Source organism: Corvus brachyrhynchos, unplaced genomic scaffold, assembly GCF_000691975.1.
Source record: "Corvus brachyrhynchos isolate BGI_N302 unplaced genomic scaffold, ASM69197v1 scaffold481, whole genome shotgun sequence".
NCBI classification, from domain to species: Eukaryota; Metazoa; Chordata; class Aves; order Passeriformes; family Corvidae; genus Corvus; species Corvus brachyrhynchos.
The window spans coordinates 509,371-522,715 of NW_008236261.1; the positions used below are offsets into that span (position 1 = coordinate 509,371).

General features: G+C 36.9%; 2 protein-coding genes across 4 annotated transcripts in view; both read right to left on the bottom strand.

Moving 5' to 3' along the window:
- The window catches only part of LOC108449808, a 204,395-nt gene that overhangs the window by 69,353 nt on the left and 121,697 nt on the right, over nucleotides 1–13,345 (bottom strand). The gene's annotated exons all lie outside the window — the stretch shown is intronic.
- NCKAP1 (NCK associated protein 1) overlaps nucleotides 1–13,345 on the bottom strand; it is a 51,175-nt gene that overhangs the window by 8,706 nt on the left and 29,124 nt on the right. For all 3 annotated transcript variants that reach the window (XM_017747042.1, XM_017747043.1, XM_017747041.1), the window contains 7 exons: nucleotides 12,970–13,188; nucleotides 12,489–12,619; nucleotides 11,983–12,080; nucleotides 7,572–7,665; nucleotides 6,866–6,948; nucleotides 6,328–6,408; nucleotides 1,363–1,456 (listed from right to left, as the gene is read on the bottom strand). In XM_017747042.1, coding sequence (XP_017602531.1) covers nucleotides 1,363–1,456; nucleotides 6,328–6,408; nucleotides 6,866–6,948; nucleotides 7,572–7,665; nucleotides 11,983–12,080; nucleotides 12,489–12,619; nucleotides 12,970–13,188 — 800 coding nt within the window. The remainder of the gene's footprint in view (nucleotides 1–1,362; nucleotides 1,457–6,327; nucleotides 6,409–6,865; nucleotides 6,949–7,571; nucleotides 7,666–11,982; nucleotides 12,081–12,488; nucleotides 12,620–12,969; nucleotides 13,189–13,345) is intronic.

Consider the following 13,345-nt stretch of genomic DNA (forward strand, 5'->3'; position numbering starts at 1 on the left):
AATGTCCAGTCTGTTATCTAGGAGAATAAAAAGGAGCCGCTGCCATGCTATTACTTCTAATGATTTAGTTACTAAGTCTTTAATATGATGAGCAGACTAGTAAACCTTTCATGCTGGTATATAAATCCAGTTATTGCTCTAAGGTAAGAAGAGCTTCTCTTGCACTCTCCCTTTGGCAAGTGAGCAGAAGGTGATGGTGTACTCATGTCAATTCACAGTAAAACCTTGTGCCTACAAAAATAGCAGCATCATCACACATTAGCCTAAGATTAGTTGACAAAAAAGGCAACAGTTGGTGACATACAGAATTTCTCTCTATGAAAACTGAATAAAAGCAAAATATTTCAAAATCCAAAGCTAACAATCAAAATACAAGATCATAAACCATTATGAGAATATACAGAAATTCTGTCTTGTTTATCTAGCTTAAACATTTCATAGTACCACAATGAAAATAATCTATTTAAAATGCCATTTCAGATATCAGATACCTTACAAAGATATACTTCTGTATACTATACATATAATGTAGACAGAACAAATGCACTTTGGGTTGCTTTTTTTTAAGTGCACAAAGAAATTGTGCTTGGGACTTAAATTCAAATATTGAAATGCCCCTCTGTATTTTCCCCTCTCAAAATAACTACTATTGAAGCAAGAAAAAACAACTTAGGTAGCATTTAAAATATTCATGGTCTCATTCTAACATTAACTATCCACGACACACAGAGGGGGAAAAAAGTAATGGAATGCTCAGTAAGGAAGATAGGAAAAAAAGCTGAAGACCATCAAAAAACACTTAGGAGTCATTCATGTCTTTGAACATGCCAGAGTAAACAAAACTGAAAAGCTTAGACAGCAGTGCCTTAAAGCAATGGAGAGGAAGCATGATATATGCTAATTCTCTAACGTTTATTTTACTATGTTTTCCCTTGTAAACTTCAAGTTAACAATTGTAGGACACACTGGTAACAAAATATTGTGAAATTCATGAGCTGCATTTAGCTCTTAATGCTTACTTAGGTGACAGATTCATCACACATCTGTGCAACAGAACGGATCAAGTTGTTCACAAGACACTCGTATTGTCACTGTTCTTAAATTACAGCAGTGGTCACCATTAAATTCCTTCAACATCTACCTGTTACCGTTCTCTAGGTCAGCATGTCCATTCATACATATTTGAAAAGATTCTCAAGCTAACACCAATAAACAGCAGGCACAAGTAATTCATCCTCTTGTGCCATTTATGAAGTTTATTGAAGGAATACAAAGGAGTCAAGATACACAAGTTTCCTCCCAGCACTTTAAACACTTCTATTCTTTTTTTAACATTTATGTTTTGAAACTGGAATGTCTTACCTGATTTTTGGGAAGACAGTGCTACGACCAAGGCAGGATCAATCTCACAAGGCAGTCCAGCAGCTGATGATAGTTCATATACATTCATTGCCACCTGAGGACCAGAAGAAAGACAACACTGAATACTTCAATGTAAAGATGATGAAGCACAGTTTTTGGGGTCATGTTTAAAATGAGTTTGAGGCACTAAGGAATTTCAGAGATTTGGCAAACATTAGACAGAGACTGCAGGTTTTGTTTGCTTCTAACCTCCAATGAACAGCTGCGTCTGTACTTCGGGCTCCAGATGGTAATTTTGTTGTGTCAAGTCAAACAAAACTCATATACTTTCCTACATTACCTCCAAAGCAACACCCTGACTTCCAATTAGCTGTTTCTACATCTTTCTTTAATGTTCAAAAGAAACTAACGTATTTTCTCTACCACATCTAAAGTATCAGCTAACATCTACAAACACAGCATTTTTAACCAAGAGCCAAAAGTCACAATCTGGTGAAAGAGAGTAATGCAGAAATCTTACAAGATGCAAATGTTACACAGATTCAGAGTTCATTGACTCCAGGCCCCAAAAATTACAGTTTAAGTGGCCACAGCACTTTGAGGAACTAAGAACATCTTAAAATGTATTCCATTTCCCAGCCCATCCCAGGATGTCTGTTTTGTTACCATTAACAAGCATTCAACACTGTTGTTTTCTCTTTCCATTTACTATTTCAACAAAGTTTCTGAAACCACAGTTCAGACGACTCTCTGCAAAAGCAGGTCTACACCAAATACAAATGAATACAGGAAACACTAGTGATGTCTTACTGACATTAGTATTCGAGAAGCATTACACTTTTCCCATAAATTTTCATGTACAGTTGAGCAGTTCCATGTAGTGAATACTGTGCAGACTATCCTTGTGTGCTCCAGCCCGGCTACCTGAGGGCAAGCTTTGGTATGAAAAGCATACAATGCTGTTTGTACAGTCCTACATGAAAAGAATTACAGGGCATGCTTTACAGCCAACAGGCTCAAAAGAATCATAGAATCCCAGAATGGTTTGCGTTAGAAGGAACCTTAAAGCCCATCCCATTCCACCCCCTGCCATGGGCAGGGACACCTTCCACTATCCCACGTTGCTCCAAGCCCCATCCAACCTGGCCTTGAACACTTCAGGGATGAGGCAGCCACAGCTTCTCTGTGCAGCCTTTGCCAGGGCCTCACCACCCTCACAGTCACGATTTTTTTCCTAATATCTAATCTTAAACTACTCTCTGTCATCTTAAAGCCATTCCCCCTTGTCCTGTCAGTACATGTACGGTGGAACAAATGTAAGCCTGTTTCTAAAAGCCTGTATAGACAGCTCAAGAATTTAATATTAAAAATATCCAAATAAAAGGAGAACAAAATCCCATTTTGACTGTCACCCCAAATGATAAGTTTTGGGAATAGTAAAATAAAAGTAACATTTCATAACAAGTATTCATTTCATCAACAGCTTTAAGACTATTTATACTTTGCTTGGTAAATTCAGTACATAAGAAATTACTGTTATTATGTCCTAAAATATGCCCAATTGGGCAACTGTTCCAATCCACTGTACTAAACCTTATAAAGATCTTGATGTGCTTTTCAAAAAAAAAAAAAAAAAAGTTGCCTTATTGTCCCAAAAGAAGACACTGTTACCTACAGTTGCTCAGCTGGGCCAAGAGAAAGCTCACACAACGAGCTGCTAATTGTCCACAGGGCTTAATTGTTAGCAGGCTCTAAGAACAGTTCTGGCCCTTCCAACAAGGTGTTTCCAAGACAAAGCTCTGGCAGAGAGTTGTGGGGGAGTACATGTCAAGAGTTTCCAGTACTCTCAACAGGCACTATGGACAAGATTACCCAGGTCTGGCTCGTCCATGCACAGTCCTCCAACATTATCCAGACAAGCTGTGAACTCTCCAACAAGTCTACATGGCATCACGTCACACCATAAGACACGACATCTATGGTTGGTATCATGTGTACACCAGCATGGTGGAGTACACCCACAGCAGTTAGAATTTATCTCAGACACTTATAACTAAAAAAACCACACACCAATGCACAAAATAGGTATATTTAAGAATCACAGCAGAACTACAGCAGAGACAGAGAAGGCCAACAGCCAAATATTATGTGAAGCAGAAGGCAACTAGGTAATGCCATGTGGCAAGAGCCAGACAGCAGCCCTCAGCAGGGTTTTATTTTGCAGTAGATAGCATTTCTTCTTCCATGCAACTATTCCAGTGACTGTAAATTACTCTGCTGACTTCCAGAAAAGAAGCAGCAGTTACCACACTTTCTTGCATCTGCTGCTATGAATGAATTCAGTAATGTCTTTGGAGGTCCACTAAACTGTTTCAATCAAATGATCTGTTACCATCAGCTTAAAAATGTTAAGGGTAAAATACTGTCTTCAATGATTACTGTTGCAGCCTTTATCCCATCCTACTTTTTAGCACTTCCTTGATACCAGTAGGTGAAAGATGCTTTCTGAAAAGATCAAGCAAAGTAAGCACTGAACTTCCCATCTCATCTCTTCCGGATGCTGATTCCTCAAGTTCAATAATGTATTGAACATGATGCTCTGGAGATCAATCATTTTCTCCACAACTACATTAGGAATTTTAGAAAGGCTTTTCTTGAGAGGTACAAAGGCAACTTGCATCATTTTGATATAATTTTTATCATGAGCTTGTACATTTGAAGTTAATTTTCCATAGCATTTCCATAGAATTCCTCTGTTGTGGTATGAATTTCAGTATTTTCTGGGACATCTAATGTGCTGAGGCCTGAGTAGCAGGCCTCGGCCAGAGCTGACTTACAAAATAAATCCTGGGCACTGTGTGAACACCATCAGTATTATTTAGCTAAAAATAGATGACAAAGATGCACATGCTAGCTCTGTATAACCTTGTCTAGTTATCTGCAAGAAATGTATCATTTTAAGAAACTTTCCCAACTGACATGAATAGAGGCTTGTTTGTAGGGTATTTTAGGGGAAAACCCTCCCAGCTGAGGCTTGGGCTCTGGCCAAACCGTGGCCCCTGCTGGCTGGGACGTGTGCCATCAGATCCAGGAGTTTTTGTGCTAAAAATATCATCAAGTCACTTTGACTTGCTGATTTGGGCCTATAAAAGCTGCACTAACTTTTGGGGCGAATTTGGAGACCTCACCTACGGATGGAGGCACCGCATAGGATTTTCCCAGCTGCTGGGAAGAGTTCACCAGGTCCTCGCTGCGAAACAGGGCTCCTCAGCTCCTCAGCTCCACAAACGTGGACTCTGGGTGATGGTAAAGTATTTAGGCAATTGGTGATGTATCTTTCTCAATCACTATCCTTTCTCTCGTATTGCAATAATTAGGTACATTACCTTGCTTATTTTTGCTTGTTGCTAAAGCCGAGTGCATAGTTTTATTGAATGTATCATTTTACTTCTGTGTTGCCTTTATATTCATAGTAAAATAAGACCATTCTTTCCATTGGTGTCTGTGTTCTTTAAATTGCCCCATCAATTGGCAGAACAACATCAGACATTCACGACTGGTTTATCAGCATTGCAAGTTTCAAAGAGCATGTGATTATATTTTGGAATGAAATAGTATACACGTAAAATTTCAATAATTTTAACTGAAAATGATCCAGAATATAACTACTGAACTGCGTTTTCTGACATCATGAAGCCCACAATGATAGACTCTGAACTTTTAAAAGGAGGAGGATGTTTCTTATTTGATGAATTTTCATACACACAGAACTTAGTTACTTTCCTCAAGAGCTAACAGCAAAATGTGAACTTCAAGTTCAGGGACAACAACAACATATTCTGGCCCTTAAAAACCATACTTAGCTCAAGAGCAGATTTCTAGAAGTTGTTTCTGGAAAAGTTAAAGAGATGTATGTGGATACAAAAATGCTGCTAGCAAGGATTTTCTTGCTATTTTCTAAGCCCATGAGAGACTTTTCTCTCTCACAGAAGAGGTAGCAGCGTTATGTAAACAACCAAATACCTGCAGCCTTGAAAAGTCTTGTTTATAGTACAGTAGAAAAATATTTTGACAATGGATGTTTTAGGATTTTAGCCAATCACCCCAAGGGGTGGCTGATCCTTTGTCCAATTAGATTATGAAGAAAAAAGTCTAGAAAAGAGTTTGTAAAATAATTAAATAAATCAATCTTGCTGCACAGTTCCTGCCTGCTGGATCTTCTCCTCCCTACGGCTGAGGGACATGGTAATATACCTTAGGGCTCTATTTTTTTTTAATAGATGTACATTGTATATCCCACTGCACATTCTCTACAAATCAAACTGCTGCAATACCATTAAGCAGCTGAAATCCTTCACAGACTCCAAGTTGCAATAAGAAATTAAAACCCTGCTAGACGTCAGCTACTGTGCCTATGTGTTCAGAAGCCATGTGATGTGCCAACAAGGGTTTTTGGATGGAAACATACTGTCATTTAGAACCTTACTTAAGCTGCTAACTTTTTTTTCTCAAGCATTTCATACAGTGGGTTCACAAAAATTTTCAATTTAAGGTCAAAATCAGACTTGTCGCTATTACATGCACAGAGCTCCAACCACATACAGAGAGTCCTTGAAATATTTAGTTTTACCAGTTGTACTGCTCACAGCATGAAGCAGCTCAGCATTCTTCTGCTTGTCATGTTTTAACACTTGATAAATCTTGTTCTTAAGTCTATGAAAGTTCTTAAATGTGATCACAGGCATATAGAGATTTGTGCTTATCCTAGCAGTTGGTTGAGATTTTTTTCCCCAGAACATTAGGAGGCTGCAGATCCACAATTACTAAGCTCTTAAGGGGGGGGGGAAAAAAAAAAAAAGGCATTCTTTTTGTCTGGATGTTCAACACTAAGCATGAAAGCCTTGCTGCTTACATATTTTTGGTAAACTCCAAAACGACACTATCACCCCTTCAGTCAAACATTACCTTCATGTCAGTCTCTCTTGGAATGTGATCTTTGAAGTCCTCAATGGAACTTACAAGGAAAGGAATGTGGTAGGATAAGACCTAAGAGACACAAACACATACAAAATGAGAAAAATTACTTCCCATGTTAATCATCAGTTAGACACTACCATTACTTTACTGGGCTTATTTTTTATTTAAATGGGTTTTTATTTTACGCATTTGTATTGCTTTGTAGATTTAAGACATTAAAACCTAGTAAATGTTTTCAATAAAGAAGTGAAATAAAAGCCTTTAAAATGAGTAAACACAGAAAACATGATCTAAACAAAATTTGATGTTTTAATATAACAGTTCCCTGAATAGTACTCAAAAAATAGATTCCCTCACCCCAAGTTGCAATCTGAAGTTCAGTTACAACTGAGTATTGCCATTTCACCCACATGTTGTCAACCTTTTAAGAGGTAGCATTCCTGAACAGTGACGCTTTAAATATTCTATCATTCCATTTAGTTAAATACAATGAAAATGATTCAGAACATATTCAGTTCTTTCTTACATCTCTAAGAGCTTCCTGTGCCAATGACCGAAAAGACAAGATAACACCAATAATTGTCATTCTCTTCAAAACACTGTCAACAGCTGAAAAGAGAACAATGAACAAAGTGCCGATGTTTATTGTCAATGTGATTGTTGAAGCTCAATTCTTCAAATAAGAGAAACAAAGTATTTAACAAAATATTGAAAACAGCAAGGTACTGAAACAATGGCATTCCTTAGAAGAGCCAAAATAACCAGTGCTAAAGCAGGTTTTTATAGCTGAATCCACAATGGGATTTTCAGAAGACTATCACAGTTACCACTTCCTGGAATGAAACCTAGTATACAGTACTGGATGCTAGCGCTGGTTCTGTGCTTTCCTGAGTCCAAAAATGTCTCTTTATTGTAATTATTTTTTGTTTCACATTCTACAGCTATGTACCAGGCTTCCAGATTACTGCTGCTACAGCTACGTATTATCATCCCTGAAATGATGCTTAAGACTCACCACTAATATACTGCCTGTGCACTACATAACACTGAAATCTCACTTTGTACATGAGAAGACCGGAAAAGTTTAAAATGATCCATCAGTTTACATGAGCTCACATACATTTTGCTGCTTATGGATACTCAATACAGAGAAATTAATTTTTCTCATTTTCTTTACAAAGGCAGATATAAAAAATAACTGTATCTTTAGTAGGATCTTGTTAGTTACTCACATGATAATCTTTTAAAGAGTGCTGCCATCTGGTCTGGCTTGTCAAAGCTGGTCCTCATTTGTGTTAGAACTTCAACATTCTCCACCACAAGTTTCTATAAAGAAGCAAGGATTCATGTCAGCTATAGATTTCAGCATGTTAACTGGATAAATGCCTGATTTAGGACATTTCAACTTGGCAGAAAAGCAACCAACCCTATGGAATACAGATGTTCTTAATGTGTTCTTAATGGGACGACTATCAATATTATCATCAGTCACTACTATACACAAAAGTTCTGAATCAAAAAGCAGAGGATTAGATACCTCTTAGAACACGATTTTTGTACTGAGCAATGTGTACCACATCTTAAAGCAAAGGAATGTAACTCAGTAAAATCAGACAATAGGTCCCTGTGCCACTCAGCTGTTTAGAAGAAAAGTATACATATTGCAATAAAAATGTAAATTCACAAAGTAATCAATTCTTTTGGATTGCTGCTTTCACTAATTATGCTGAAATTTAATGCTGGTAAAATTGAAAAATGGAATCAAGAGTGGAAGTCAGATTAAGCCCTGATGCAGTTTACTTGAAATTTTCTTCCACTATAATATAAATAAAAGCAAAGACATACCTTCAAGTCCCAACACCATAGCCTGAAACAGTTAAACTCAAGTGCAGTAGTTTTCATGTCAGTTTGGGCAAAGGAAAGAAAATGTGTCTGTTTCTAATTTTTAACAGCTCTCATACATGCAACTTGTACCATTAGAGTAAATGTAACAACTTTCCCAAAATCATTCTCCAAATATGTATCAGTTTAAATTTAAATTACAGAGATTGCATAATCACATCTCTAAAATGTCAGATCCAAATTTCCTGTGAGCTGAGGAACTTCAGCTGTGCTAAGCTGTATTTTTAAACTCTCTTCAAGCAAAAAATAGGTAGTTTATTCTTATAAAAATATTTTTGCAGTCTGAGTGCTAAGTATCCTATTTCAGAAAGGGAGAAGTGATTCTCTCTTAGATAGAGGACAATCAACAGCTAAGAAAACGTAGATCTCTTAATGTTCTTCTAACATTGAAGAAAGTATTTCCTTCTATTTAAAGAAAACTTCAATTAATATTTTATATTAATAAATATAAATATACTAAATTATATCAAGGTAAAAAAGAACTGAAGGATGGAGGGAGAAACCAAGATATTTTGGATTGGGGCTGGTCTTCCAAAGTGATTATCAATAGTTTTATTTTTCAAGTAGGTACATTCCAATCCATCTTAATTACCAGAGGCAGCAGCAGGAAAAATTAATATTCATCAAACATGTAGGCTACTCTAAGCTTGGAACATGATTATATATATATATATATATATATCATAAAACCTAAGAGACATACTTGCAGGAACCTACTGCTAAGGATCCACGAAGATCTAACCTTTGACAGTTTTGCTAGCTGCTTTAATAGTTTTATTTTACTTCACTTCAACCCACACTGAGAACAGGGCGAAACATAGCATCTGGCAAGCAGGCAGATTAATTTTAAGAGTAAATATTCCTGTGACCACAGGAGGAGAAAAAACCAATACAATCTATAATGCTGCTATGAAATCAATGGTGGTCTGTGTTTACTCCCACTTTGTAGTAAGTAGCCTGTGCAAAGCAGATCTGTCCAACAACTACACTGTATCATGATCGTACTATTCCCATAAGATCAAGTCTATCCATAATCCACCTACTGTCCTTACTTTCTCATTTTTAGTGAAAAGCAAGGAAAGAAGTATAGAAAATGCAGCAAACTAACCAAGAATCTTTAAGGTCACTTCTCTCCTGAAACCTAAGCTTTTTATATATTTTTCATACATTTGTAGTTTTGTAGATTGCTAATGCATGGTTGTAGATCCAGTACTTTTCCTACCCTTTTCCCCTAGATTTTAGAACAAATAAGCTAACATTGTAATACATTCCTGAAAGTACTGTTTAGTCTTATTGTCAGGAAGAGGGCCTACAAGAACAACATTTTGTTTTCCAACCAGAATCTGAGAAGTCATAACAAGAAGTGGGGCAAAGAAGCCCTTGGATCAACTCCAAGGGGCTGACCCAGAGGTGGGTTACTGGGGCAACCAAATCTCCTACCGGATGTACCTGTTAGATATCCTAATTAATTAACCTTATAAAATTGTAGAAATCCGGTGGTGAGTGTGCCCATCACCACTGGGACACCTGTAAGCTTCCAATAAAGGTCTGCTTTTCACTTTACTATTCTAACACTCTTGCAAGGGTTTTTTCTCTTTTGATTATAGGCAACACTTCCAACCCAAACTGTTCAACGACTATGAGTAGAGTGCACATATGCATGCACATGATGTACTTCTATGCTGAAAAGCCAAAGCAAGACTGGTTTGCACTGAAATGGACCATTTTAAACTAACTGATGTATCAGAACTTGGCATTTTACTTTAAATCCCTCAAAGCTCTCCAGAATGCAAGTCTGAAGGCAATAGCCCATGCATATTGTTACTCAGTCAAGTTTTCAACTTTCCAAAGGATAACCAGCATATCAATTTAAGATTTAAAAGGAGTAGGCTGGAATACAGTTCAAATAGTGACTTAAATGAGGCAATCTTCCCCTTCTTGCCCCAGTCTTAAACTTCAGATACAAAACTGACACCTGGTCCCACTTTGCAGGAAGCAAAGTAAGCATGTTGAACCCTACTTGTAATAAATTCCCTGTGCTCTCCTTTTGCTGCTTTCTTCTCCCAAACACAGATGCTTCTCAGTGCTCTCTTGCTAAGCCAACTATCTCAGCCAAAGAGATGAACATTTTATTACTTTGTTTTTTCCTCCCAATATGTAGTCAGGCACATGTGGATCTACATTATGCTCTGCTTACCCTCAGAAGTATCAGAAAACAATGGATTTCAGACACAATTTAAGGTTGCTTTAAAAAAATACATCTACAGTATAAACTGTGCTGATTTTGAGGAAATATGATGACCCGTCAGGAAGTGCACAAACAGTACAGCAACAAACACTTGCTGAAGGCCTTTGTGCTTAACTTGAAACATGACAGATGCCATTTTGTGCATAGCAAGGAGTTACAGAATTTAACTTTAAAACCACACCATTCTCACCTGGAAAGCCTTATGCTCTAACTCAAGAATTGGAATAGGCATAAGGAATCAATTACCCTGGCAGGCTGGGCACTCAGGTCAGGATTGCTGCATGCTCTTAAGCCAGCTTGGAAAGCATAAGCAACCCCTCTTCTAAAGCTGTGAGAGTGAATAAAAGGCTTCAAACCTTTTTATCACACATCTCAGCCTTTCAGCAGCACTGCAATTCAAGTGTTTACAAAGAAAACAAGATCCTTGAAAGTGTAACACAGGATATATTAAAACCACACACTTCTAAAGGTCTGGTATGCTGACAATAAATTGTTATTGAATAAAAAAAGGAACTTCCTTAGATCTCTTAGGTATTCATGTACTTTTTCATGCATGCATGAATAGTTACAAAATACAGCATGCATGAATAGTTACAAAAAATTCCTTAGTTTAATCAGTGGTTAAATAAACTGAAAATTACGAGATGTTACAACAACTTGGAATTAAATTTGGAAATGACACTAAAAGAACAAGTCATATGAAAAAAAAAATCTAGGTCAATTAGTGATATTTTAATAGTATGACTACTTGGAGAAAGTAGTATATATTATTACATTTATTAAAACCTCTTTCCAGAAAGAGTTGCACAGGTACCAAGTGGTTCCCCTGACACTGTTTGCTGTTTTGAATATACATGAAACTAATTTCTTTGACATGTCCCCATTTCCAAATTTTTTCATTGCATCAACTTTATTATTTGTCTGTGTTGCTGTAGATGTGAGGTTTATTTATCAGAACACAGACTTTTATAATAAATTGTTACTGCTGAGCCAGAGGGAAAGATATATGTAAAAATGAAGAAAACTAACAAAGAAAAAAGGACCTGAAGCCTTTCATCCATGTAAACTAAACAATAGATGCATACACACATCATTAAGAAATAAGTCCTTACAGAGTACTAAGATAGATTTGAGATTTTCCTGCAACATTTGGAGAGTCAACAGTCTTGGGTAAGGGCTTCACGAACACCTGGAAATCTTGAGAAACATTTCTCTTCCCACTGATGATAAAGAGACTTGACTTCTAACTTACGGTGTCTAACACAGAAATGAACAGTCTGCATAAAGTCCTGAACATTCAGCTGTCGAAGAATGTGGGATACACACATACTGGCTGTGCAAACTTATTACAAAAGAACAGTAAAATTCTCAACTTCATAGGTTTGATGCAGTTATTTTAAAAAGATGGCATGCAGAAACATAGGTATTAAATATGCTAAAGGAAGCTTAACCAGAAAACTACTGCCTTCCCACCCACCAGTTTCCAAGGTTACCTTAAGCTCAGCAACCTGCGAAGAGATGTGCCACATCAGACTTTCACTTAAGAACTTCATGCCATATGGTCCCAGAAGTTCAGAAAGGGCTCTCATTTCTGAGAAATAAAAGAAACTGTTATACTTCAAACATTCCGTCTTCATTTATTTGCAGCCCATCATGTCTCTAGCGTGGTGTTTTAAGTGCAAAAATATTTTATCCCTAAGTGTAACTTTAAAGACAAGAATTTGTATGGTAGTAGAATTGAAGCAGTAGTCACCAACACATAATATACCCATTTCTTTAGCTTAAATGCAACGCTACTTTGACCAAAAATAGGAAAAGTGAGGCAAGAGGCAGCATGAATAAAAAGTACTTAAAATACTACTGAAGGCTAACAAATGTTAACTCTAAGACTTAGCTGTTATTTCAGTAACATTTGCTCTGAGAGTTACTGTTATTCCAGTAACTCAAGCAATACAATAACTGTCCTTCACAAATATTGAGTAGAAATATCAAAGTTTACCTGATATGTCAGAGTATTCCTCAGCATTAAATGTCAATTCATTTTCTGTAGGCAAATTCACAAATGCCTTCATGGCTGGGAAATAGGCTATGTGACCATTGCTGACTTGCCGTAGCAAAGTTTCCAAATACCTTATCAGAAAGGGGAAAAGTTTTAGATGAAAAGGCACATGTTCATGGATACTCTATATAGATGAAGTATAGTTGTGTGACAAGGGACAGCAAGGCTCATAGACTGAAGCTTTATTTTCATAGTTCAACTGATGCCTGCATTTTACTCTGTATCTTGTCCCTATAAAAAGTGTCAGAAGTTTGCCAACAGGCAAACTTTAAACTGCTTTTAACAGGTATAGAGAGAAGTAAACATGTGATGTTGGAAACTTAGCAAATAACTCCACTTCTCCAATTCCAGATTTTTCATTAAACAGCAGTAACAAAAAATCTCTAAAAAATTTGTAACAAGCATTCATATAATTACTTACCAATTTGTGTACAGACTGGTAATGGTTGGCTCACCATGACTATCTAAATGCTGGGTTTGCTGAAGCAGAACATTGTTGAACACTCGTGTAATGTCGATCTGTACATAGTTTTCTATTGACTGGAGGACTGTCATATAGGCTCTTACACTGGTCAACAGCTCTGAAGGCTTTGCAATCTCCTGTGTTGCTTGATTGTACATAGTCATTCCAACAATTGACCTTTTAGAAACAAAAGGATTAGAAACAAATAAATTCATTTCTTAGTAAAAATTCAACAAAGAAGGAACTCTAAAGATGATTTCATATCCACGGAAATTCATAGAATCATAGAATGGCCTGGGTTGGCTTAAAGACCAGCTAGTTCTACACCTACCCC